At 49.3% G+C, this 26703-nt stretch overlaps 11 protein-coding genes across 11 annotated transcripts; 5 read left to right on the plus strand and 6 right to left on the minus strand.

Moving 5' to 3' along the window:
- Positions 1 to 77: 77 nt before the first annotated feature.
- Positions 78 to 2006, plus strand: N7533_007759 (uncharacterized protein; the record flags this gene model as incomplete). Its single annotated transcript, XM_057104409.1, has 1 exon — positions 78 to 2006. The coding sequence occupies one exon, from the start codon at positions 78 to 80 to the stop codon at positions 2004 to 2006; it is 1929 nt and encodes a 642-aa protein (XP_056959366.1).
- A 181-nt stretch (positions 2007 to 2187) lies between these two features.
- Positions 2188 to 3167, minus strand: N7533_007760 (uncharacterized protein; the record flags this gene model as incomplete). Its single annotated transcript, XM_057104410.1, has 2 exons — positions 2188 to 2707; positions 2812 to 3167. 2 exons carry the CDS (start codon positions 3165 to 3167, stop codon positions 2188 to 2190), a joined length of 876 nt encoding a protein of 291 aa, XP_056959367.1.
- Positions 3168 to 4056: 889 nt separating this feature from the next.
- Positions 4057 to 8383, minus strand: bud4 (uncharacterized protein; the record flags this gene model as incomplete). Its single annotated transcript, XM_057104411.1, has 4 exons — positions 4057 to 4683; positions 4738 to 5435; positions 5490 to 8055; positions 8261 to 8383. The coding sequence occupies 4 exons, from the start codon at positions 8381 to 8383 to the stop codon at positions 4057 to 4059; spliced, it is 4014 nt and encodes a 1337-aa protein (XP_056959368.1).
- Positions 8384 to 9373: 990 nt separating this feature from the next.
- mrh4 (ATP-dependent RNA helicase MRH4) lies at positions 9374 to 11159 on the plus strand (the record flags this gene model as incomplete). Its single annotated transcript, XM_057104412.1, has 2 exons — positions 9374 to 10804; positions 10833 to 11159. 2 exons carry the CDS (start codon positions 9374 to 9376, stop codon positions 11157 to 11159), a joined length of 1758 nt encoding a protein of 585 aa, XP_056959369.1.
- A 1788-nt stretch (positions 11160 to 12947) lies between these two features.
- N7533_007763 (zinc finger MYND domain-containing protein) lies at positions 12948 to 13934 on the plus strand (the record flags this gene model as incomplete). The annotated part of the gene is made up of 1 exon (XM_057104413.1): positions 12948 to 13934. One exon carries the CDS (start codon positions 12948 to 12950, stop codon positions 13932 to 13934), a length of 987 nt encoding a protein of 328 aa, XP_056959370.1.
- Positions 13935 to 14129: 195 nt separating this feature from the next.
- N7533_007764 (NACHT domain-containing protein) lies at positions 14130 to 18839 on the minus strand (the record flags this gene model as incomplete). Its single annotated transcript, XM_057104414.1, has 1 exon — positions 14130 to 18839. The coding sequence occupies one exon, from the start codon at positions 18837 to 18839 to the stop codon at positions 14130 to 14132; it is 4710 nt and encodes a 1569-aa protein (XP_056959371.1).
- A 353-nt stretch (positions 18840 to 19192) lies between these two features.
- Positions 19193 to 19779, minus strand: N7533_007765 (NADAR family protein; the record flags this gene model as incomplete). The annotated part of the gene is made up of 2 exons (XM_057104415.1): positions 19193 to 19583; positions 19637 to 19779. 2 exons carry the CDS (start codon positions 19777 to 19779, stop codon positions 19193 to 19195), a joined length of 534 nt encoding a protein of 177 aa, XP_056959372.1.
- Positions 19780 to 20488: 709 nt separating this feature from the next.
- Positions 20489 to 21971, minus strand: N7533_007766 (uncharacterized protein; the record flags this gene model as incomplete). Its single annotated transcript, XM_057104416.1, has 4 exons — positions 20489 to 21347; positions 21403 to 21511; positions 21570 to 21708; positions 21771 to 21971. The coding sequence occupies 4 exons, from the start codon at positions 21969 to 21971 to the stop codon at positions 20489 to 20491; spliced, it is 1308 nt and encodes a 435-aa protein (XP_056959373.1).
- Positions 21972 to 23972: 2001 nt separating this feature from the next.
- Positions 23973 to 25087, plus strand: N7533_007767 (S1/P1 nuclease; the record flags this gene model as incomplete). The annotated part of the gene is made up of 2 exons (XM_057104417.1): positions 23973 to 24103; positions 24187 to 25087. The coding sequence occupies 2 exons, from the start codon at positions 23973 to 23975 to the stop codon at positions 25085 to 25087; spliced, it is 1032 nt and encodes a 343-aa protein (XP_056959374.1).
- A 605-nt stretch (positions 25088 to 25692) lies between these two features.
- N7533_007768 (uncharacterized protein) lies at positions 25693 to 25938 on the minus strand (the record flags this gene model as incomplete). Its single annotated transcript, XM_057104418.1, has 1 exon — positions 25693 to 25938. The coding sequence occupies one exon, from the start codon at positions 25936 to 25938 to the stop codon at positions 25693 to 25695; it is 246 nt and encodes an 81-aa protein (XP_056959375.1).
- A 105-nt stretch (positions 25939 to 26043) lies between these two features.
- Positions 26044 to 26458, plus strand: N7533_007769 (uncharacterized protein; the record flags this gene model as incomplete). Its single annotated transcript, XM_057104419.1, has 2 exons — positions 26044 to 26200; positions 26268 to 26458. 2 exons carry the CDS (start codon positions 26044 to 26046, stop codon positions 26456 to 26458), a joined length of 348 nt encoding a protein of 115 aa, XP_056959376.1.
- Positions 26459 to 26703: the final 245 nt, after the last annotated feature.

Below are 26703 nucleotides of genomic sequence, written 5' to 3' on the forward strand. Positions count from 1 at the left end.
TTTTTTTAAAAAGAAAATACCTGCTCTGAAAGTTCGCCGCTCCAATATTTTCCCAAGAATCCGAACCATTATACAAGATGAGCAACTTCAAGTTTCCCGTTGATCTCAGCCAATTCAAAAAGAATCTTGCACTGGACCCCAGCAATGCAACCCTCACCGCCGAACAGAAGAAAGACCTTCTGAACAACATCAATATCTTCAGAGATGCAATTATCGCCTTCACCGCGACCGGTGCTGCCCGAGGCGTATCAGGCCACACGGGAGGACCCTTCGACACAGCGCCAGAAGTGTGCATCCTACTCGCTCTGATCCAAAATGACAAGAACAGCTTCCTCGACACATTCTTCGATGAGGCTGGTCACCGAGTCGCAACTCAGTACCTCCTAGCAACACTCGATGGCCACCTCAAGCCCGAACACCTCCTCAACTACCGCGATGCCAATTCAAAACTGCCCGGTCACCCTGAGCTCGGGCTCACGCCCGGAGTCAAGTTCAGCTCCGGCCGACTCGGACACATGTGGGGTATGGTGAACGGCGTGGCAATGGCCAACAAAGATAAGAACGTCATCCTGCTCGGCTCTGACGGTTCCCAGCAGGAAGGTAATGACGCCGAAGCGGCGCGAATTGCCGTGGCTCGGAACCTGAAGGTCAAGCTATTTGTCGACAACAACGATGTTACGATTGCCGGCCACCCTTCCCAGTATCTGAAAGGCTACGATATCGCCAATACCCTGAAAGGCCACGGTCTCCACGTCGTGCGTGCCAAGGGCGAAGATGTCGACTCCCTATACAAGGCGATGTGCGAAGTAATCAACTACAATGGCCCCGCCGCTGTGGTCGTCGATAGAACGATGGCCGCTGGTATCGAGGGAATTGAAGGCGAGACCCACGCACACGACGTCATTACCGTCGACGTCGCGCGCAAGTATCTCACCAAGCGCGGATACAGCAAGGACCAGCTCGCCTTCTACGATGAGATCAAGGGCCGATCGAACCCCCACACTTACGCCGGCTCAAGCAAGGACAAGGGTTCGAACAGGAATATCTTCGGTGACGCTGTCAACGGCATCCTGGATGGTTTGAGCAAGGAGGAAGCTGCCCGTCGCGTGATGGTCATCGACTCCGATTTGGCCGGCTCTACTGGCCTGAAGGCTATCGGCGCCAAGCATCCCGAATCATTTATTCCATCGGGCGTGATGGAGCGAGGAAACTTCTCCGCGGCTGCTGGATTCGGCTTTGGCAGTAATGGCGAGCGCCAGGGTGTTTTCTCTACATTCTCGGCTTTCTTGGAGATGTGTATTTCTGAAATCACCATGGCACGTCTGAACCACTGCACTGTGTTGTCGCATTTCTCGCACAGTGGTGTTGACGAGATGGCTGATAACACTTGTCACTTTGGTCTTAACCATTTCTTCGCTGATAATGGATTGATTGAGTCTGATGCTTGCTCGCTTTATTTCCCTGCGGATGGTGAGCAGATGAAGGCTGTCGTGAACAAGGTCTTCTGGGATAGAGGTTTGCGTTTCATCTTCTCCACCCGCTCCAAGGTCCCTTACATTCTTAAGGATGGCGTCGACGAGAAGCTGTATGGAGATGGATACGAGTTTGTTCCAGGAAAGGAAGAGGTTATTCGCACCGGTACGGCTGGTTATGTCGTCTCTTATGGTGATATGTTGTACCGATCACTCGATGCTGTCGAGACCCTTCGTAAGGAGGGTCTGAATGTTGGTTTGATCAACAAGCCCACGCTCAATGTCGTTGATAAGGAGACCCTGGTGAGATACGGCGAGTCTCCATTCGTCGTTGTCGTTGAGTCTATTTCTCAAAAGACCGGGCTTGGCTCTCGCCTTGGAACGACCCTCTTGCAACATGGTTACACACCCAAGTTCAAGGCAATCGGTGCTGTAAAGGATGGCTGTGGTGGATTATTCGAGCAGATCAATTACCAGGGCCTGTCCCCTGAGAACATCATCGAGGAGATCAAGGCTGTTGCCGCTGGGAAATAAACACAGTTACTTAGAAAAAGCCAAGTATCTCATTCATTATCATGTCAATTTGTCAATTTAAAGTCATTAAATATGCAGTAAAATCCCCATTGCCCTTGTCAGCCTCCGATGAACCTGAACCGTACCGAACTAGTTCGTTCCCACACGCACCAGCAAGGCCATCATTTATCCATGAATGTTATTAATCCCGATCATCCGGATGGAAAACCAAAGCCCTAACCTCAATACTCTCCCTACCCGCCTCATTCTCTGTCTCAGGATTAACAAAAGCAGTATGCGGAACCCGTCTCGCCCGCCCATCAACCTTCGAATCAAAGCATTTAATAAGCGTCACGAGATCCGGCGTCTGTCCATACCGATAATACCACTTAATGCCAGGATCCGGTTTAACGGAATACGTCTCACCTTGACGATCGGGATAGATCAATCCGATTGGGACGAGGTCGTCATCGGGCACGGTATGCGCGTCTGCTACGGCGAGCGGATCCTTCAGAATCGTTTTGATGGGCCGCCAGACGTTTATGATTTGATACCGTCCTTTGAGGAGTTCTTCTGCTTCGTTGGGGAGATGGTGTGCGACGCGGTTCTTGGATGCGGAGTAGGATTGGTCGATGTGGACGCGTTGGACTGGGCCGCGGAGTTGATCTCCGCCTGCGCGTCGGATTGTGTGGTCGAAGATGAAGACTCGGGAGCCGCCAGTGCTGTGTGGTGATCTTAGATCAGTATGGTGATTCTCTTGCTTTCCCTTTTATTCGTGTCGTGGTAGGATGGGGGTTTGACTGGAAGAAATGGACATTACACGTACGCATCTTTTAGCAATTGCTCCGTTTCGGGATAATATTCTCTCTTGATCTTCTCGTCGTCGACAAAGTCCTTCTCGGCACTCTCATGGTAGTAAAGCTGGAATCCTTGTCCATCAAGAGTGTAGTCGAGCTCATGACCACTAATGTCGTGGACGGTAGTCGCGAGCGGTTCGGACGGCCTATCATATGTCTCAGGCTTACCCACGTAGGCCGGAGCCGGGGGCGATCCGTCTTCATTTGCCTTGAAGAAGTTCAAAGTAGTCTGGACATGGTGTGGTTTGTCTGAGACTGGAATTGCTGGCTTCTCTGATAGACTGGGGCCGTGGCCTGCTGAGACTTGAACTGCTGCCGAGGCCATGCTGGGAAGATGGTTGACTAGTTATTGTTTTCTTAGTGTATTGACTGTGATAATAGAGCTGATGAGAATGAAGACGGGGATATCATGATTCTTTATACTGAGCTTGTTTGCGGGGTGGGCGACATTCATTTGTCAGAACAGCACGCAATCTTGGTCTCACATGGAGAAATGCTGATAAATGCACCGCCAGTCGTTGAAGGAATCCCAAATGACGAGTGCCGCATGTGACGCCAAAGAGGAGAAGCGGGCAGATTAATAATTAATAAATGTTTGAATAGTGTTATGAGGCTTGAGTCGGAGCAAAAGTACTTGCAGCCGGACGAAGTATACGGACGAAGGAGACTTCAGTGATAAAAATAAAGAATGATCGCTGGATCTAATGAAGAGCAGAACGCAGAACTAACTGGTTCTAGTAGATATCTCCGCGGCAGTAAAACAAAATAAACTCGAATTGTAAACTATCAACTCATGAAGGGAAAAACCAAGGGGTGTATGTCTCATTAACGTACAACAGGATCTCAAAGGAAATCATCTGGAGGTGTCCTGCCGTCAAGGGTCATAACATTGTCATATTGCCCGCTTTGCATTGCACGCCCGAGAAAAAGAAAAGAGCAAATCGCAAGAATGACAAAGGAAAGAGATTTCAAATCGTACACCGACTCCAGTAAAGCAAAGCGAAGGCAAGAAAAAAGAAAGAAAGAAACAAAAGGAAACGGGACAAAAGTTCTGTCTCCAAAAGAGACGGAAATAAAAAGGGTGTATCGAGCGACAATCCACAAGAGGATAAAAGTAGAGAAAAGAAGCTATTGTGACAACTTGGCATCATAGACAGAAGAATCGAAGGATGAGGCTAAAGCTTTTGTTCAGTGCGGTCGTGTCATGAATATACTCAGAACATGAGGGATCGGGTCTTCTGCCGGCGGGCGTCAGTCCCAATATCAGGTTGGGAATAAGTGTGCTTGTGTCCCGATGGCCGTGGGCGCGGGGACTGGGGCGCCTGCGCCCCCGTTCCTGCCGAAGACGGCGGTCCCATCGCAACACTTTGTCGCTTGCCAACAGGAGATGATGGAGCGACCGGGATACTGCTTGGTGGGGGGAGACGATCGGTGGTCAGACGTCGGGACTTCATGCTGCGCTCACGTCGGAGCACAAGATCGGCCCATGGCTTGATGGCGCCGTTGCCAGAAGTAGCTCCCTTGCCGACAGCCTCTGACATGACTCGAAGCCAGCCGTCCTTATCAGCCGCACTATCCGCATAGAAGTCGATCACCTCGCCATTTCCAAAGCGAATTCGGAAGCCTTCTTCCACGAACATGTACCCATCTTCTTCCTCTGCAAATGCAGACTTTCGACGGCCACCTCCTCTTGTGCTAGTCTCTTTCTGAACCAAAGAAGATCGATCATCGATCAACTTGGCCGCCTTTGCCAGATTAATTGTCGCGCGAGGTTGGCGAGTAGTTTCGTGGTAGGCAGTCAGCTTCGAGCCTTGGAGTTTGAAAAAACGACGGCGCCAGAACTAGAAATTTGTTAGAAACGACTTCATCAAACAGACCATTTTTCAAAGACTTACAGGACAATCACCACCCTGCTGGGAAAGGAATCCCTCGAAGCTTCGCGCAGTAACACTCTCGGCATCCCGCATCTCCCGAATGCAGGCGTTCATACTTTTCGGCATGTCATCATCATTGCCGCCCTTGGGCTTCGGTACGAACAGAAGCTGAAGTTCCAGTTTTCCAATCTTATACGGCGGTCGGCGTTGGGCAGTCACGCTAGTTGCGCTCTTCTTGCTCTTGACGCTGCTTGGGTGTTCGTCAACAGCCCATTCGTTGAAGCAGGCAATGTCTACTGTATAGGGGCGACCGAACGCCATCTTCTCATGGTCACTTAAAGCCACGTAAGCACGGCCAAAGCTTCCATCGCGGGCGACAAGATTGCGCAGGCGGTCATAGACCGGAGCGTTGACATCATTCGCTTTTTGTTGTTGAGATTGCATTTGCTGCTTGAGGTCAAGCTCCTTGCGACGGCGGGGAGAGGCAAAGACTCGGCTGAGAGCCGAAGCCTTCTGACGATTGGGGGAACTAGCAGACTCCTGAGGGTAGAGCTTGGCTTCGTCGACCTTCATTTGGAGTGTGAGCTGGAACTCAAGATCGTTCTGTACGATAAGCTCGAATTCCTGGCCAATCGGGGCAGTTTTTCCAAGCTCAAGCCAAGATGTGGTAACGCAGTGGAGACCGTTGTCCAAAGTAAGGGCAAAGTATGATCGTTCGCCTGTGAGATGTTAGTTTGATTGTTGAGTTTGGAGAGCTGAAGTTGTTGACATACCACGAGGCATAGGCAAATCTAAATATTTGAGACCTACGACCTTGACAAACAGGCGACCACGCTCCTCGCCATCCTCGAAGGCCTCGTTCAGGACTGGTTCATTCTCCTCAATAGTGGCAGAAGGTTGCTGCACATTACTTGATTGACCAGGAAGGGGAGGTACAGATCCTACTCCGGGAACAGGCTTCTTTTTAGGGATCGCGCCAGCCATCTTGATACTCGGGCGGCGGGTGGAGCCATTCCAAGGAACTGTGGTCCAAGTCTGCTGGCTAGCCTTACGAGGGGAGGATCCGGCCGATCGGGTGCCTCGGGGGTCATTGCTGGTTTGATCGACAGGAGTGGAGGGCTCGTCATCGTTGCGGTTGTTGGCAATGACAACCTTGGTGTTTTGTCGCATGAGGTAGCCTCTCTGTGGACGGTGATTGTTAGCATGAGCTGTAAAGTTGATGAAATTTGAAAGTCCTGGGGATAGGGGAGCCAGTGAGGGTGCTTTCTTGGGGGCTGGCGTTGGGCTGGAATCAAGCTGGGAAATGGCGAGGGCAAACGCAACCTTTTGGGACTCAATGACACGGTCAAATTCCTTGTTGAGACCGGAGCCGAGACTCTCCTCCTGAATGCTGAAGGGAATGTCTAGTTGCATCAAGCTAGACTGGCGCTGGCTCAAAGTGGGAAGGGTGAGCTGAGGAGGAAGCGCAGTTGCTTTATCCAGCTCTTCTGTGTCGGACATTTCAGGTTCCTGGGGTGTCTGCTTCGGCAGCTCTGGCATGGGAGGAGGGTGTTGACCACTGATCTTGCGACGTGTTGCGGCCATAGCATCGACATCGGCGGGGGTGAGCGACGGACGAGTCTTGAGTCCTTGGCCTGGGGCCTTGATCGTGGCAATGGGCTCTGGGACCGATTCATCAGACGAGCTGAATCCATGATCTTCTTCATCCTGTGAGAATTCCGCATCCTCATCCTCCTCGTCTTGAATAGGGTGACGGATCACAGAGTCGGGTGTAGACGGTTCAGAGAGTTCTTCCTCCTTGATCTCCGGAGTGACTGGCCGGTTCAAGGATTGGCGGATGGAGGCCATGTCCAAGGCCTGTGACTCTCTGGGGGCAGCAGAATGATTGATTTCCGGGAGGAAGTTAGCAGGTGCCTGGGCGTCTTTTTCTCCCGTGGGAGTTGTTTGTCCGGAGGCCCGATCCTCATCATCAAACGCAGCAGCTTGAGCGGCCTCGGCGGCAGAGCGCAGAGAGTAGCTGCTATCTTGATCATAGGTGGCTCGTTGGTCGCGCGATGATAGACTATGGTCGGATGAGTTTTGATAATAGTCGGGAATGGCGTATAGATCATCTTCGGTAGCTTCTTCCTTGACAATCACACTCGAAGAGTCATCGTCGTCATATTCAGTTTCGAGGGAAGGAATGGGGACATCGGGGTCATAATGGTCGAATTGATCAGCATTTTCAGAAATGTGAGAATCCTCCTCATCATAGACGTCATCTTCAAAGCTATCGCCCTTGCGGATATCCCGCAGGATCGAATCCCGAGAGATGCGGGGTGGAGAGAAAACATCGTCTTTGGAGGGTTCGCTAGTGACCTTGTCCGAAAAGTCTTGATCTTGTGTGGACTGAGACGATGGATCCGCGACCTCTTCAACCTTCTCATCCTTACTCTTCTTTTTATCATTCAACATCATGAGACGCAGCCGCTCTTCCAAAGACATTCCGCCGTTGATATCAGACTTTGTATACGAAGCTGCAGCCGGCGCTGAAGGCAATACTCGCTGGCCACCACTACCCAATTCGAAGGCGGCAGCAAGTTTTTCGGGGGATGAAGGACGAGAGCCAGATAGGCGATTGAGAGATGGCAGTGGTGGTAAGGGCCGGCGTTCACCATTCGAGTCGAGTGACTCGACGCGTGAGTGTTGACTGCCCACCTCATCCCGGGAGGTAGGACGGCTGTCGTCGGTGTGTTCTTCTGGGTGCTCCACGAATGAGTCTTCTTCTCCATTATTGCTACCAGGGCTCATGAAACGCCAGTCCTCCGGCAGGACAACAGGAGTCTTCTCAATATCTTCCAAGGATGCATCAAAGCTGTCGTCACGGTCCATGAAGGAGTCATGCTCAAAGCTGCTCACATCATCGTCCTCCTCAGAGTCATAGCTGGCCTCACGCGACTCGGACGCAACTGACGATGGGTCGGGAGTGCGCATTTCGTATTCATTAACTTGGGGCGGCGCAACGTCGAATGTTACGCTCTTAGCATGTCGGTGACCAGCGCTATCGTATTCTGACCAAATGTCGTGTTGAGGGTCAAAGCCCTTGCCATATCGGCTGCCCTTGGAGAGGGAAGACTTTGCCGGGGACGGTTGTTCTTTGCTGGGGGAGTGAGGTCTGGGTACTTGGTCGCCAAGATCACCAAGGTCGTCATCCACGAACTGAGATTTGGCGAGGTTCATCTGGCTCTCTCGGTCTGGCGAGCGGTCGGCGGCAAGGGGTCGATGAGGGACGGATACGTGGGCAGGATCATATTCCTGGCCTTCTCGCAACATGGCGTGGTTTTTGACGCGAGATGCGCGCTTCAAATTTTCTCAGGATGCTCGTCGAGCTGGGAGGACACAGCTCTCTGGGTCGTATGGGGCATGGTTCTCAACACCCTTGGTTGGAGAAGGGGATTCGCGACCTTTCCAGAAGAGACGCGGGGAAGCATTGTTGTTGAGAGGTGAGACATCATATGTCGAGTCGCCAGTCGTGATCTATCCAATATTATCAGCTTGCTGTTACATGCCCCTGCGGCTGGCTTGAAGGCGCATTTACCTTGTTCGATTGGTTCCAAATGGGCGAGTTGCGCCGTTGTGCCATGGGGCTCACTTCTGAGAGTGGCCGTTGGCCTAATCCACCACTCATCTTGGACGATGAAAGTGGACGTCGCGCAGGAGGTTTCGATGGTATGATCAACAACAAAGGGCAGAAAGATCCAATATCTGTGAGATATATCAGTCACAGGTTCTTCCTCCAAGCCCAAGTCCAATTCTAATTCTGATAGACGTCGACAGTGGATCACGAGAGCGGTGGATGCTGAGTTGTGCGCGCGCGAAAGAGAAGCAGCCAAACATACCTTTTTGCGATAGAATACCAAGAGTCGCGTGGGAAAACAGCGAGGCCTGGCACAAGAAAGTAATAAGTCGTGTCGATCGTTAAGAGGAATGTGCCGTGCTCGACCAACAAGCAACAAGCAAACAAGGGCCACCAGAAGTTGGAGGAGGGGAGAAGAGAGAATAAGGGAAGAAAAGAAGTAGGAAGGGATGAACGAAGGGATGATGATGGGAGATGATAAGAGGGGAGGAGGGGAGGGGAGGTGAGAAGAGAGGGGAAACAAGAACAATATCAGATCTTAACAAGAGATCGAGATGGAAGATGGGGGCAAGAGTGGGCTTGTCATGAATTGTTAGTGTTTCCCTCTTGGTTATGGTTACCCCAAACCAAGTTGTTGCTTTGCTTCATCCTGTTGACGTCCATCGCGGGTGTCACCACGGCAACTTACAGTACTTTGCTTATCTCAGCTGGCTTATCTCAGCGGCAGGAAACCCACATCAGCTGATCTGTCACACCGCCTGCCTACCGCCTTCCCATTCTGTCTCCTCTATCGGGATCATCCACTAACCCAACTGGGACTAGCGTGGTCCCTGTCTGGGAAATCTGGTTTTCTTCTTTCCGCCATGGGAACTCTGCCGATATCATTGCCTCGATCATTGATATCCTGGATATCATATCGACCCAATTCACTCCGCCACTATGCCGCTACCTATTCGGTCTTCGATATGCCTATTATGTCAAACAAAGGCCATCCTCCCTCCTACATCTGCCCTCTTTCCATCATGGCAGGCCACACGAACCATGGCCTCTGCGCGGGATCGCAAACCTAGTCGCATGAGTCTTTCGCCAAATGTCTCCAGAACTTCCATCGATAAACCTCGCTCGAGACGTGTCGCCGGTCCCTTTAATGCAATGAACCAAACAGAGGCCCGTCTGCGCGATGACCCTCGTCCCCGCTCCCAAGCCGCCCTCAAACGTTCCAAGCAAGAGGGCAAGGATGAGAAACGGAAGGAAGCGCCACTCTATCACGCTTTGAAAATGCAGACCACCTTGACCCCCGTCACCTACGGTCGTCGTACGGCCATCAAATCCAAAATCTCCAATCTCACCAGCTTCGATCATTTCCCTCTCCTCCCCGTCGTTCGACACTCCATTTTCTCTCAGGGTCTGCCTGGTCTCGCCGACGTTAGCCCAACTCCCATTCAACGAGTGGCTATCCCCCAACTCCTCGCCGCGATTCCGAAACATCAGCAGAAGAAGCCCGGCCCCGATGACCCCCAGTACGAGCAATTCCTTCTCGCTGCCGAAACCGGTTCAGGCAAGACATTGGCCTACCTCCTCCCGGTCCTGGATGCCATCAAGCGCGCGGAAGCTCGAGACTTGGAGGAAGAAAAAATACTAGCAGAGGAAAAGGCCAAGGAACGCGAGGAGAGGCTGAAGAACCGAACATACGAGCTTGAGCCCGAGGAGCCCCCCATGACTGATTGTGGCCGCCCTCGAGCCATCATCCTCGTCCCCACGTCCGAGTTGGTAACCCAGGTGGGAACCAAGCTCAAGGATTTTGCGCACACGGTCAAGTTCCGCGCGGGAATGATCTCTTCCACCTTCACGCCGCGTCGTATCAAGAGCACCCTCTTCCATCCCGATGGTATCGATGTTCTCGTCTCAACTCCCCATCTCCTCGCCTCCATCGCCAAAACCAACCCTTACATCCTCAGCCGTGTGAGCCATCTCGTTCTTGACGAGGCTGATTCACTCATGGACCGATCCTTCATCCCAACCACCACCGAGGTGATCGACAAGGTAGCACCGTCGCTGAAGAAACTCATCTTCTGCTCCGCCACCATCCCCCGCAGCCTGGATAACCAACTTCGCAAACGCTACCCCGACGTCAAGAGACTGACAACCCCGAATCTGCACGCCATCCCCCGTCGCGTCCAGCTCGGCGTAGTAGACATCGAGAAGGAACCCTACCGTGGAAACCGACAACTCGCCTGCGCCGACGTAATCTGGTCAATCGGCAAGGCCGGCGAAAACGCCGATGGCGAGGACCACGGTCCCTTGGCCCAATTTATGGGCCCGCACATCAAGAAGATTCTCGTCTTTGTCAACGAACGCGAAGAAGCGGACCAGGTCGCCGAGTTCCTCTCCTCGAAGGGAATCGACGCCGTCTCCTTGTCCCGCGACTCCAGCTCCCGCAAACAAGCCGAGATCCTCGCCGAGTTCACCGAGGTCGAGCAACCCCCCCACCGCCGACGAGGTCTCATTGGCAAAGAAGCAGGCCCGCGCCGAGGCATCGATCCCCTTCGCGCTTCCCGAGAAGAAAACCGAGATTGAGCGCCGTCTCCCCAATACCAAGGTCCTTGTCACTACTGACATTGCGTCCCGTGGTATCGACACTCTGGCTGTGAAGACGGTTATTCTCTTCCATGTTCCGCATACGACTGTGGACTTTATCCATCGCCTTGGTCGTCTGGGTCGTATGGGTAAGCGTGGTCGTGGTGTTGTCCTGGTTGGCAAGAAGGACCGCAAGGACGTTGTTCGCGAGGTTCGCGAGGGCATGTTCCGTGGACAGGCCTTGATTTAGATAAGTATATCATGCATCTGTATAAAATCTGTACCATATGTGGCGTTCGAGTTGATCGTGGGCTTTTTTTCTGTTTTTGTTTTCGCTGGACATTGTTGCGCGCCTGGCTGGCAAACCCTTGGAAGAATACCCCACCTGCACAAAATAATAAATCTGGGAGTTGTACGATATGAATATTATTATAGAACATCTTCATTTTACCTTCTATGTGAATTTAAAGGTGTAGGATCAGCCATAGAGAATCAAGGTTATTTTTATTTTATTCAATAGTATCTTCAACTTCCGAGTCAAGTTCAAGTTTCAGGTCACGCCCGGAATAGAATCTCAGGGGGAATCACGGTTTGAAATGGGCGACACCGCGCTTGAGTCTCTCCGACACAAAAGCTATTGACGCAATAAACTTGAATCTTAAGCTAATTGTGGGGGGAAGGAGTCGGATAGCGAAAGCTAAGAGAGAGAAGACGCGGGTGGAGAAAAAAAAAGCAAGGGTATCTAGGTATGAGGTGATGATGATAACACGTAAATAGTGGACAGAAGAATGTGCCGTGTACCTACTAGGTACCTAGGTAGGTAAGCGCTTGCACACCGACCATATAGAGTAAAACTTACCTAGGTAGTAGTAGTAGAGGTCTAAATTGAACTAAGTAAGAGAAAAAAAAAGAATTGAGGGTAGGTATTCAGAACACATATACTAGTCTCAGAGTAAAATCTAGAAATTCAAGTTAATACTAAATACCTAGGTTCCTAGGTAGTAATAAAAAATAGTCTTAATAGTTTGAGGTTACAGAGTTTGAGGTGTGTAGAAGTAAGACCCCAAATATATATTGCCCACCTGAGGTATTCTAGTATTAATACTTCCGGGCCAGGAGGGCGCTACACCTGGGTCAAGTTCAACTTGAAGTTGTAGTATTTAACAAGTTCTTCCTAGACTACTGGCATACTGGGAGCCCCAGGAATAGGTGAAAGAAAGTTTGATGCCCGGGTGGTATACAAAGCCGGATCTAATAATAGAAATAAGAAGGTTGACATGCCAAGAAACTCTGAATCGGGCGGTGAGCTGAAGTAAACAAACCCCCCCACGATATCAGAACTTGAACTTGAACTTGAATCTCGGGATAACACGACCTCTAATTTAGGGCTGCCCAGCAGATGGGCGTGCCTGAATGAGAAGATTATATTCAAATTGATTTTTGACATGATGTCGATTGTTTAAAATGGCCGTTGGACCGTGCGGTATCCAACGCGTTTGACATGGCAATGGCATGTCTGCTCTGGTTGAGCCAGCTTCTTCAGCTACTAGCAACTTTGAACTTGAGACTGGTCCTGCTTAAACTGATTAAATTTTAAGAATTCACAACCGATGCAATATAGAAGCCTAAATTCATGTCTCACGAGAGCAACTTCGATCCTCGGGAATCTCAACCGAACCTGCTCCAGATCAAAAGTCACTAACTATCTCTTATTCACTGAACCCATAGATTGATTACACGACCCTGGATTGTATGGCATGGCGAGAAAGCATTGGAAAGCGAATCCAGCTGGGAAGGTCTATTTCTGAGGATTGGCTCACTCGCGCCTGCATCTCCATTCACCATTCACCATTCACCATTCAACTCTTCCACCTTCCAAACTTTCAATCTATCTCCTCTGCCCCTTCCAATTTTCACTTTCCACTTGTCGGTAACAGATTTCCGTCTGAACTAATACTCTGCTAATTGATCATCGCAACCAAGACATCTTTCTCGTCTTACTCTCTCTTCAATTCCCCACCGTCGTGCCGCTCACATAATGGCTGATTTCAACTTTCAGAAGCAGCCTGACATCTGCACTAATTGCAGCAATCCTGGGACCAAAGAGCGTGCACTCAAACCATGCACCAAGTGCAAAATAACCCCCTACTGCTCGCGCAACTGCCGGAAATCAGACTGGAAGTCCCACAAAAAGTCATGCTCCCAGAACGCCCAAGACCGAGCAGACCGAATCGCAAGCATCGAAGCCAAAATGGCATCAGCATCAGAACTGGCATCAGCCGCCGCCGATCTTGCCACAAGCCTCGCCGCCGAACCCACAGAGCAAACAAGTGGACCTCGACCACCCTCCCCCTCGGCCACTGAGCGTATTCAATCGCTGTTGAACCGACTCGAGACAGGGCAGCCATTTCCCAAGATCGGACCCGCACTTGGTGTGCAAATCCCTAACCCCTTCCAGAGAATCAAGGACAAGAAATGGCTGCACGATCGTCCCAAGGAAGATATCTACAAATTGCTAATTGACGCTTACCGCTTGCGCATGGACGATGACTATAAATTTCTCGGCCTCAAACAGCCAAACACGCCCTATGCGGACGCCAATTGCGACGGAACTGCCAGTCTCGAAATTTTCCTCCGAATGGCCGAGCTGTTATCTCTGCTTCCGACGTGGTGGGATGAAAGCGAAACCACTGCTTGTGTCGAGAGCGCAAAGCTTCTCACCTGGAGCAACACTGCGATCAAAATCACCGCCGACTATGTGAGATCGTACTATGAGGACCCGTCGATGCCGATGCAGTTGCGTATTATCGCGGAACAGGTGGTTAGAAAGGATATTATCGGGATCGAATTTTTGAAGCTGCTGGATGCGGAGGTTTTGCTGGAGCGATCGCACGAGTATGTCGACTACGTTATTCGGCAAATGGAAGCGGAGCCGGAGCGATCGCAGGAGATCCTGGATGACGTTCGTCGGCAAGTCGGTGAGCTTGATCAAGATGATGGGAAGACAGACGTTGATCCGGGTTAGTTAAGGTCTTCGGAGATACTGCATCCTAGTATCTATCTATTGCTTACGTCCGAACCGCAGGGTACCTCTCAAGTGTATCGTAGAGTCAAGGGTAGTGTCGAATACGAAGAAAGTTTGACTCAATATTTGCGGAATTCATGTGTACAGAGTGTGCAGGATTTGGAGCATCAAGGTGAAGCAAAATCAAAATTCGAATCATATCCTCGCACTCCATAAGTCGTTCTCATCGACCGGAAATCCTAGCTCTGCGTACGTTTGACCACACTTGGCATAAATCTTTTGCTGCACAGTATCGAGGGCAGTCTTCAGGTTCTGAAGTGTTTCCGATGCTTCAAGGCTAACCTGGCACCGATGCCCTTCTATGCTGATGTGAAGAAGTCCGTCACGCACAAAGCAAATTGCACCCCCCATGAAACTTGACAAACTTAATCTAAGAAGAACCATGAGAAATGCCACCCACTGGTCCGGTGTAAAACGAGACAAAACGGATTCAAAGCCAGCATTGTGCTTCATAAGCGTGATAATATCCCAAATGAGAGATCTGAACTGTCTTGAAGTAGAATTAGTGAGCAGGTCGACAATCACGGATCCTAATATCTCGATTGGCAGATTTTTGTAACCCAGTAGTAGTTCCAAACAAGCATCTGGAATATTTCCCACATGATTCAACGCAAATTGAGTCGCATACTCGAAAATTTCCACTGGTAAGGGACGAAATTTGCGCACTGCCCGAAGGTAAATCTCCCTATCCTTCTCGTCGGCCATATGAAAACGTGAGAGGAGATCTGCCACAATACTCTCCGGGATATTTTCTTGCAAGCCGATGATATTCTCGGCTATAAAGACCTTGCCTTCAGGTGAGCATGTGTCGTAGATTTTCCATAACTTCATCTGAATTTCGGCCGGCAATAAACGACGAGAGAAGACTTCCTTCGCACGATGTTGTATTTTGCTTCCTGTATCGGAATCGAAATTCTCAATAATCTGAATGCAGTGATCGCAAATAAATTCCGGGAGAGGAATATCAAGTTCAAGGCAGCAGGCTGTCACAGCAATTGAAAATATGTCTTTAGAAACGCATTTATTGAAGTTCATTAGACATTCATCCTCAGAGAAAGCGTCGTGAGATAGTAGAATCTCAAATGCACGTCCATACATTCCATAAACGACTGGGAGACCCGATCCTAGGACTATCCAAAGTCTTTCAACAACATCCACTGGCAGGGGCTTTTGAGTCTCCAACTTGAAGATCATGATCGCAGATTGAATTTCATCTTGCGACATGCTTCTCAGCCTTTTGGCGATCATGCGAAGGATCTTGACATCAAGTGACAATTCAGGCTTTCGGCAAAGAGCTTGAAGGCTTGCTAGTCTCACATCCTTGTTTGAATCACCTATGCCCGTTATAACATGGCTCCAAATAGATTTTTCCGACAATAGCCAGCCTGGCAATGAATTAATAGCGCGGGTCCGGGTTTCAGCAGATTCACTATCAAGTCTTGACTCTAGCTCCTGAAGAATGCTAGTAGGGAGCTTAGCTTGCAGCTGAAGCACGTATGCATTCATGGCACTCCAGGAAGAATTATCTGAAAACACGAGTTCCAGAGTTTGAATAGGTAGATAACTCCAATAGTCAAAATATATCGGTGCACCTTCAAGAAAGTATTCCCCTGAGCCAAGACCATCCGGCACGGGGGAACAAAGAAGCTCGACGATGCTTGCTGGCGAGGAATTATGGCGTGCCAAAATAGCTTGGCCAAGTTTTCTTCTAAGATCTTCGTCTTTCTCAGATCTGAAGAGGTGCAAGATGAGATCGAGAAGATCAGTTGTCAGCAGTTCACGACGAGAAATTGCCCGAATTGCGAGTTCTTTGTCGTCTCTGTTTCCCTTCTCAAGAATTGATGAAAATATTGCCTCGGGGAATTCTAAATCAAATGCGAAATCAAATACGACAACGGAAACAGGGGCCGAATCAAAAACTCGGCCGTAGAAGAAAATTTGCAAAAGCTGACTTTGTGTTGAATCCCAAACAGACGTTAACCTACTTTTGCTTTTGATATCTCTGATCTCGCTGAAGCAGTGTGCCAGAATACGGAAATGAGGAGGGCCAAACAGATCGACCGAACTTGCTGTCATCTGGTTAAGAAATGAAACTAATGAGTTTCCTTCATCGAGATCTTCAGCGTCTAGGATGCCCGTGACAAATCGCCACATGATATTGTACCGGCCGTTGTATTTCTCTTGAGCCAAGAAGTCAGCGGCTGATATGTATAAGCTCTTTGATGATTTCAGATTCAAGACTGGTACTCTGCCACCACTTTTCCAATGTTCTGCAAAGTGTTGTGCCGCAAAGTATTCTTGGAACGTCAAATGTAGGAAATAATAGTCTTGTTCTCTGTATCCAAGTGAAGAGTCTGAACTGCGCAGAAAGGAAATGTTGGCCAAGTCCCTGTCCGTCGTTCCTGTAACTGCATCATGGATATGAGCACGCATTGTCGATGTGAACTCTGTAACCCCGTGGTACATGCCAAAGAAGGCCATTTGTCTGACAAGCTGAACTGGTTTCTCCATCAGATCGTAGATTTGTCGTTGGGTTCTGTATTCTGCAGCCGTGTATTCGCTCATGGTCTGACCATCCTTTTGCCTCACTCCCATTCGAACCATATCTTTGCCCCAGAGCTTGGTCTCGATTTTGGAATACAAAGACGTCATTGTTGTCGGCTGCCTCTCATCAAATCCATCTCTGCTCCAAGTAAAGCAAAGCGCATCAATCTGAATTGGAATTCGCATCAGACCTTTCACAGCCCAATGTCCATTGATGAAATCCATAATCTGTTGTTGTTGAGACAGGTCTGGAACAGCATTCTCCACGTAGGATTTGATCTCTTGATCGTGAAATCCCACCGTCTCGATCTCCAAGTCGTACAGATCAAGACCTGGAGGAAATCCCGCATGTGGTCGAGATGTGATAATAACATGCTTGCGATTTAAGAGATCTGAAATACTCTCAATGAGACTCCCGCCCGGGCGTTGGTCGCCAACAATCTCATCAAGCCCATCAAGAAGAAACAATGTTCGGGTACTAGGGGTGCTGTTCAAGGTGTCCTTGAGTGTATTAAACAAACCCCTACCATCTGGGACTTTTGTGAAGATTGCAGTGTCCAAGAAGTGCTCCAACGTTCCACATTCCCTCATCTTGCGTAATGGGAGCCAAACAATTCTATCATAGTCGGACTCCCACAACTGACTGTGAAGAAAGTCATGCACAATCTTTTTGCACAGTGTTGTTTTGCCCACACCGGCACGTCCACGAATCAATATACGGGTCGGCTTTCTAAATTGCTTATTTCGAAGCTCTCTAGATTTGAATAGCCCCCGCAAAGATATCTCTTTTGCAGCATTTGGCGCTTCGGCTTTCAATCGGGCCTGGAGAGATGATGCAATTTCTCCGTCCTTGCTTCTTTCACTCTGCTGCTCCACAAGAGATAAATTCACATAGCATGTCTCGATCGGTATATCATCGCCCGAAAGACGCTTGATGTGAAGTAACGATGGGCTGCCAGCGGTATAATACCGAGCAAGAACAGCATCCGCATAAAACAAGCGTGCACGTTCACTAAATTCCATTGCTTTCCGAAGCAGTCGCGAATCAGCCAAACCGGCTTCTAGCTGACCTTGAAGGGAAGCTGATCTAAGCTTGGGATCGACAGTCTTTTCGCGGAGAATGGAAGAGAAGCGATGCTTTCTTTTTCGCGCGATGTCTTTCCACTCGGGATGATGAAGTGAGTCTCCAACAAGTGTGATCCAACATCGGAATGAGTGGCTTTTCTCCCAATAGTCTCGTAGAGATTTTTCGTTCAAAGTCCATTCAATTAACTCTTCAATATTCCCGCGCTGCTCTGTCTGCGATATCCACTGCCGTTCGAGTTGGGAAAACATCCCGCACCAAAATGAGCCTTTGCTAAGGCATCTCGGGCTCAAGGTAGGCAAGATCTTCCTGAGACCAGACAATGCCCCCGAAAGGATGAGTGCTTCAGTGTGTCGCAGGGCATCGTACCAACCCTTCCGCTCCGATACATCTTGAATTGCCTTGGATACCAGCTTCAGATCTTCACAGGTATCCCAAATTTCTTTACCAGCTTTCACAGCATCAGCAAAGAAAGAAAGAAGCTTGACCAGTCTTGGGCCGGCATCGAGAATCCGCGAAGGATCAAACTTGGCTATTCCGCCACTTATCTCCGCAATGGCTTGGATTGAATCGCCACTGACACGGAAAAACTCCTCCCATGGACCTTCATTATCCGGAACACGAGCCAAGGCTTGAGATGCATACTTTGCAGCCTGAGATATCCGTGGTTCTGGACTCCCAGTCAAACTATCCAGCGTCTTCTTGAGCGGTGAATGCAGTGATTTTCGATCGATTTCGGAGAACTTAATCTCCACCATAGCATCAAGTACGGTGCTGACAGCAAGGAGTAAATGATAGATGGCATGGGGATTGTTAGAGTGGATGTCATTGGTGAGATGCGTGTTGAGTGCACCAAGTAGAGATCCGTATCTTGCCCGCTCACACGGGATCTCGTGCTTGCTCTGACGAAGACATCTGGCAAAACATCCCAGTAAGTCCAGATTTACCGGCCGATTGTCCGAAACGCCCTCTGTGATGGCAATGGAGAAAGCATAGACAAGCCTTTCGTATTCGGCTTCTGTGGCGACCAAGGAGAGCATGCAGGCCTCGTCCCAGTAGAAAAGCGACGTTGAGTTGTCGCTGAACTCTTGCAACATGCGCGTCTTAAGATCCTCTAATGCTGCGCGCTCTCGTTTTCCCGTAACATCGCCCCTCAGAGACAGTATCAGATCGCCTGTTTGCACAGGCCGCTTCACGTTGCATACTTCCAGTGACATTCCGAGGTTCTCTCAGAAAGAAAAGGGATATGGAACAAAGAACAGAACAAAATAGGCCAGAGACCAGGTTGGTACAAATGTAAGAAGACTCCTAGTGAATTCCAGCTGGAGGAGTCTGCACTGCCCCGCAACAGCGAACCTGGTACATTACTATGCATGTTGTTAGCCAGTCAGCTATACAAATTAAGCGCCCAGGTGGAGTTACCACCTGGACACGTGGGGCTAGTTGGCCTGGGGCATACATGAGAGCCTTGGGTACCTAGGTATAAATGATCGATCGCATGGGGCTTCAGGACTCGAATGACTGCTAGTGGACTTTATTTCATAAGTTTAATCTCATCGTAATCTCAATCTTAATTCCTCTCCTCGTTGACCAACCGCTCTCTAGCTTCCATAAGAGCCTTCCCCAAAAGATTCAACCCCCATTTGTGTCGACTGGCCCCAGCATTCTTCGCGCCAAACCCAACCCCCCAAATTCGATCCCTCGGACTAGCCTCGACCAACTCCCTGTCCCCCGTTTCAAGCAATTTCTGCCTCAGCTCCTCATTCTGCGAAAATTTCAGATAACTTCCTTCCACGACAATCGCGAAGCGATTCTCTTTCCAGACCTCGTCTGAGAAGTTTGGGATTTTACGGCCCAGATTGCGGAGTTCGCGCGGGTGCATTTCCCATCCCGCGCCGATTTCTTGGGTTATTTCGTCCGAGGGTCCGGCGAAGAGTAGTGCTTTTCGGTGCATCATGTATCTGTTATGGTGGTGAGTATTTGGCGTCGGAGAAGCTGGGAAGAGGGGGGTTACTGTTCTGCGTTGGCGTAGGTGTATGTTTCTTCGCCGTTTTCCCATTGGAATGAGGATGGCCACCACTGGCCCAGGAATCCTGTTTCTCCTTCTGGTTTCCAGAAATAAACTGGACTACTGGTGTCTGGTAAAGTAGCCGCCATGACTGATGTTGTTGGTTGATGATTACAAGTTGTCTGGGGTGTCGATATTTGATATCGGGCCGAAATTTGCTTACTGCGAGTGAGTGGCTCTTTGAGAAAAGGGGAAAAAACGTAGAGTTTAAGGGCGATTAAATATAGACCCAAGGCCTTGTTTTATACATGGTGTGAGTAAGGCGCAGCCGAGCTATACGATGCTTGATGTGAGTCACGAATGACTGCTTCAAGAATTGTGTTGAAGAGCCGCGATGTGATCGTCAGGCACTGCCCCATCTAGACCCCGATACCCCACATATACGAGAATACGGGTCCCTCCACTGGCAAGCGATGTGACGCGAATCAGGGAATTCTGCACTGCCCTGGACCATGAAACACTCTCTGTACACGCTAATTCAAACCAAAAAAAAATCAGACAGACTCGGACTTTCAGCCCGTTCCCCTCGTCTTCCCCCGCGCGAGCTATGTAACACCGGGGCAATAAACTTCACTCGCCCACCTGGGCATTTCAGTTTCATTGTCAAATATGTGTCTGGCTTTATGAAATCGGTAGCAAAGCAGGATGCATTGGTTTCAAATTGCTTTTTGCTTTTTGCTCCTCCGAATGCTCCTCTTCCCACACCGAGATAGTTATGAAAGTTTATTCCATTAATCTATCAGCTACTAGGTACCATTTTTAAGCTTTTTACTCGCCTCAGCCACACTGAAAGTATAATCAGAGCCTCGAGTCTCGCTTCTGTGTATCAGCCTTATGAAGTCCTTGCAGCACAGGCACCCAATTATCCATGGCCTTCAACCGCTCACTCATAGATTGTTGCGCCCACCCCTCATCCAGACGCGCTTCGTCATCTTTCCAACTTTGCGCGGACTGACCAATCCAAGGACCAACGGCCGCTGCTGTCTCCGCGACCTTCTCGAGGGGCAATTGGTGCGACCCTTTCAGAATCCTCTGCTGCACGCGCGACTCTCGGACACCGCCATTTCCACCGACCCCAGTCCCAGTCCGATTCAACATCTTGGCCAACACTTCAGGGCTGGCAATTGGGCTGCTGTCGCCATGGAGATAGAGGACAGCGGGGCGGATGTGCTTGAGCATCTGCCAGGCCATAATAGGCTCGTACCGATAGAATGGCGAGGTTGCGTGCGGAGGACCGATGATATCGGGATAAAGAAGGTGGTCGTGGTGAGGCGGAGATATCTCGTCGACCTCGTATTGTCCCACGGGTTTGTAGTCCAGAGGATTTGGGCGCAGGTATTGCATGACTTCGTGGTATTTCGAGCTCGCCAGTTTAACGGGTCGGTCGGCCTGGGGGTTATCTGAATCACAGCTTGCTGGAACCGACAACTCGCGATATGCGTTATCGATCCAACGGTCGAGGACTCTTTTATCCCATCGTTTGTATGATTTGCGTGCGGCTTTTATGGCTTCTGATTTGGAGGTCCAAGTGTCCTTTCGCTTGAGCGACACGATGCCCAAGATGGGGCCTTGGCCTGTGAAGACATCGGGCGAGATGACCGGCTCGATGAGACTTAACGATGTGAAGAGGCGGGGATGGAGCATGGAAAGAAGGAGACTGACAGGAAGAATTAGTGTCTGGGGGGAATAGTTCGAAAAATGCAAGGACTCACAGTTGCCCGGCTCCCATACTATGTCCCACGCCCACAATCGGCTGTGGCATTTGGTCACGAAAGGTATTGATCATGTGTAGGAGGTCGCGGCTGTGATCCATCCAAGATGCTTTCCAAAATATCAGCCACCGGGGAGACTGGCGGGAATTGCGGAATTGAGTACTCACGATCATTTCCTAGAGAATCTTCATTGCGGATACCGCTTGCGCCGAGACTAACAACATCTGCGATCCAGATTGATCGGATTCGATAGCCATCGACTTGACCCCGAGTATGTAAGTCCTCCCAGAGCGGCTCATATAATTCCTAAATCAAGGCAGGTTAGTTTCGTTTCGAAAGCGGTGATAAGGATGAAGAAATGAAAATACCTTCGGAAACCCGCACCCGTGCGCTCCGATTATTGTTAGGTCGCCAGCTTGAGGGCTTGGGTTATCGATGGGAGTGTATTGCTTTAGGATAAGCTTTAGCGAAGCATCACGCCTGCGTGTGGCATTCGGATATTCACGGATATGCTGCGCATCGACAACATGTTCCGTCACGGTAAATGGAAATGTAGAATTGTCAGTCATTTTGAGCGGGGAAGAGGTTAGTTGCTCTCTTGGGAGCTGTAGTGGGCCGGCTCGTCATGTTATATTCCTGAGTTAGAGAGAAAATTCAGCTCATATCTCTATCGCGAGATAAACAAAACACAGCCCAGATGATTTTCAACTGACAGCACATACTTAGCCCGGATAAAGCCGAGCCGGGTTCGCCGAACCCCCACTCCAGGCATTAGGGGGCACACAATTGTGTGTTTGGGTGCAGAGAAAGCAACAGATTGGTCGAGAAGGTGTCCACGATGAGGAGGCGTGGGGAGCCGATCGATAGTCCCGCATCTAGAAAGGTGTTCGTCGGCCAAATTTGCCGGTAGAAGGAAAAAGAGTGGGGATATTTTAGGCCATCGCCCAGTCTGCCGGGTGCTATTCGTAGACAACTTCAAAATTTGGCGGAGCCCCGAACGTCAGAATTGCCGATAGCTGGTGGCTGGCTGAGGCGCTAGCTAGCTATTTGGACGGAGTTGAAGAATTCTTTCCATTTTCCGCGACACGCAAAAGCTGGACTGCGTAGCGAGCGTAGGCGTTTAGTTCCTCATTTTGCTCTGGGCTGAGCCGATGCGGCCCGACCCACCTAAATGTCAGTTGAGGCCGTTAGTTATGTCGTGAGAGTTAAATGACGACAAATCATGGCAAAGGTGTTTTCATTGGGCTATTTTTGGGTAGCATGGGCATAGGAAGTGTCCTGCAAAAATGTTAAGTCGGAAATCTGTCTCAAGGTTTACAAGCACGAGCTTTCAAGTTTCTGTGTTGACAGGATGAGCATATATGGCTTAAATGACCCTCAATTGATTTATTGCTATTCCATCAGAAAAGATGTCCTAGACCACCCCAACGGCAAAATGATCGACAAGGCGACGAAATGGGAACCTTGGGAGAATTCACGCTTCAGCCTGCTCTTGGCATCCAGCCTTACCAACGTTAAATATCTTGTCAGTTGGGAATGGTCTGAAACCTGGAATTCAGAGGAATCGGCTCAGTAGACAATGCAAACGTACAGTTATGAGGCTTTGCCTGTCGTGAATGTCCTGAAAAGAACAGACGTGCTTAAAAGGTTCACGTAGACTAGTGTCGGCATTCATACAGATAAGTGATAGCAGTCCAGATTTTGTGAAATGAAAGTTGCACCATTACTTATGTCAGATTTGTGCAATTGAGGAAAAAGAAAATCGACGATCAAATCATATGAGTTTTTAATTTCAGAGGGGTATACTTCAGAGCAAATGTCCCATCCACATTAATATGAACTTGGTCGGCACTAACAATATTCGCTTGGAGAATATCTGCAGAGAACCGACGGAGCTCCGACGGTGCTGAGATTCTATCATCTCTTTGGACGTTTGATAAAAGCTGCAGGGTGAAGAAAACTTAAGCTGGCATAATATTATTCCGTCCTAGTTGTGCTGTTATCTTATCACGTTTCACCATTTCTATCGTTGAATGGCTAAGTTAATACCAGCGAATATAAAATATTTGACCCCACGTGTAGGAAGTCGGATTTAATACTCGTCCTTGTTTGTTTTTTTGTCAAACACCGGTCGCGCTTGCAATTTATATGAGAGGCCAAACTCTTTCCATCTCTTGCTTTTCCTCTTCTTCACGCCGGTGGATTCCGATGCGCTGCGGCGCCGATCCCGCCTGCCTCCACCAATGAAACTTTCAGATGATTGCAAACCCCTCCCATTCCTGAGAGGTCATTTGCTCTTATCTTCACATCGGCGAGCTCCTTGAAACAATTTGATTGCCAGTGGCATCACCCGGTCCAATAAGACTTCACTCTTCTAGGTTTATGTTACACTCACCGTCTCTGCAGATTCATAATTACAGACTCGATCGACAGACGCCAATAGCTCCAGGGGCGGGGCTTTATCAACACGATAAAAACACCCCTTGACCCCACGAAAGGTTGTGAAAGATAGGGCATCTGCTTTCAAAACAACACATTGAAAGAAAGTACATACACTGAACCGCCAAATCATGCCTTCCTTCTCCAACACTGTCCTCCTCACCCTAGGGGCAGCAAATGGGGCGCACGCCTGGGGCGCGTTGGGTCACGCAACAGTTGCTTATGTTGCTCAACACTATGTTTCGTCGGAAACGGCATCCTGGTGAGTATCAGGTCAGCAATGATGATTGGAATCACCCTCAATATTTGAAACCATTCTTTGCATACTTGCTAACGACTTGGAAGGGCACAAGGCGTTCTCGGCAACTCATCCAGCTCGTATTTAGCTGGTATCGCTTCATGGGCTGACCAGTATCGCCTAACTACCGCTGGAAAATGGTCAGCTCCTTTGCACTTCATAGATGCAGAGGACGATCCCCCTTCTAGTTGCAACGTGGATTACAGTCGCGACTGTGGTAGCTCGGGCTGCTCGATCTCTGCGGTCGCAAACTACACTCAGCGCGTGAGCGATAGCAGTCTTTCCGACGATGACGTCGCAGAGGCTCTCCGTTTCCTTGTTCATTTCATCGGTGATATGACCCAGCCACTCCACGATGAGGCATATGAAGTCGGAGGAAACAACATTAAGGTCACTTTTAATGGATACAGCGACAACCTCCATTCCGACTGGGATACTTACATGCCCGAGGAGTTGGTTGGCGGCGACTCCCTCTCCGACGCACAGTCATGGGCCAACACTCTGGTCAAAGAGATCGAGTCGGGAAACTATACCTCTCAAGCTGCGAGCTGGATTGAAGGAGATGATATTAGCGATCCCATCGCCGCAGCAACCAGCTGGGCTTCAGATGCCAACGCGCTTGTTTGCACTGTTGTCATGCCGAATGGTGCTGCTGCTTTGCAGACCGGTGATCTTTACCCGACCTACTATGATTCAGTCATTGACACGATCGAGTTGCAAATTGCTAAAGGCGGCTATCGACTGGGAAACTGGCTCAACAAGATCTACAGTTCGAAAATTGCTAAGCGGGATCTTGAAGCCTTTGCGAAGGTTGGCCGAGCCACAACTTCACAGCCAGACCTTTCTGGGAGAAGCTTTTTGCCCGATCCTCGTCCTTTGAGCCGGGCCAAGCTCGCTAGAGCGGCGATGGATGGATCGTGCTGTAACTCGGACAGGCACAGCCATTAAGTGTGAACTGGCATGAAAATACTCACCTCATTCCTTGAATACGACTTTATTGTGTGTCAAGTTTAAGCTTTTCGATTTTGTCTAAGAATACTAGCCGGAGTCTGCGAGTGAAACTGGGGGTTTATGGGGTTTCGCTTGATAACGTCTATATTATTTATCCATTATTTCGTGATGGATGGCCAATCTCTGAACAAAGACAAAAACTAAATCAAATGGCGCAGGCAAATAAAATTTAAAGAATTTGTGAGGTCACAGGCTGGATTTCGAAAAAATCTCGAAATAAGATACTCGATCCATTAGCGAAGCAATTTTAGATACGAAGATAGATGTAGATTATTACTCATGATCCGAGCTCCGAGTCTTTCTCAGCCCCTAATATCGCTGTTTTATATACAAGTCATGCCAAATGAATGATTTCGTCTCGCGCGTGTGTTCTAGACCTATTTGCACACCGGTATCACCCGTCCCACCCGGGCACCGGGAATTGGGGGCACATTCAAGCTGTATTTGAGTACCCGACGACAAGAGTATGCCTTATTAATATTTGAACAAGAAAATCAAACATTAATCAGTATAGAAGACCTGGGAAGAGAATTGCAAAACTATTAAACGGCGGCGGTGAACTGTTCTTGCGATCCGCACTGCATGATCCCAGAATAGATACAAGCTTTCGGGTGTCGGACCCGACTTTTGCACCACGGATCGACAGTCTCCACATATGATGCTATGATCTTCTTCTGCCCCAGGATGCGTGCAAAGTTGACCAACAATATGATCGACCATGGTCCCTCTGCTTGTGAACCGAACTTGAGAAGACAAATCACGAGAGCACCAACCTGATAAGGTGACATGATGTCACAATACACTAATAATCATATAAAAGAATGAATGCTGGTTAATTAAAGTGGCAATATTATCACTAATTTCCATAAAAACGCCAAACAAATCAGTTCATAATGTCAAACTTCTTCCGCAGGGCCTCTGATGTCTTCAAGCATCACCCGCGCAACGACTCTATCGATTCCGCCAACTCAGGAAAGTCTCCCACACAAGAGGCGCCCGACCCACAGCCTGTATCGAGTAATCGAAGCTCTCAGAGCGATGCAGTGCCAGGTAGGATTTCCTCCCTCCTGCAAAGATTTGAACCCTTTGACTAGTATTAAACCAACTATCCTTCCAGGTAATAAACTTCGGCGCAAAAGTCAACAGCTCTGGGGATTTGGTCGCCAGCAGGATCCAGAGGCACAGAAAAAGCGTCAACTGAGTCAGGATGAGAAGGATCGGCTTAATTTCGCAGCAGCAAGAAAATACTCGAGCGCTCGGCGACGAAGTCAGGGCGCTGGTATTGGGTTTGAGGGTGGATGGCAGTGATGGGAATAATTGGCCGGAATATTTTCCTTTTTGGTTTCGAGGATTACGGGGCGACTAGGGTTGACTCTCTTTGTTTGAACATATTTTAAATATGCTTCCAAGGTCTAATACCTACCTAGGTAAACTATAATACTACTAGTTACTAGTTACTATTTTCTACAACTCCCCAGGTTTTGATTCATCTTTAGAAAATCAACCTTGGAAATCGGCACCTATCTCCCGTGCTTCGCTACTACCTACGCGCT

This window comes from Penicillium manginii, assembly GCF_028828005.1.
Source record: "Penicillium manginii strain IBT 31320 chromosome Unknown utg000005l:1.0-5665137.0:1.0-5668048.0, whole genome shotgun sequence".
NCBI classification, from domain to species: Eukaryota; Fungi; Ascomycota; class Eurotiomycetes; order Eurotiales; family Aspergillaceae; genus Penicillium; species Penicillium manginii.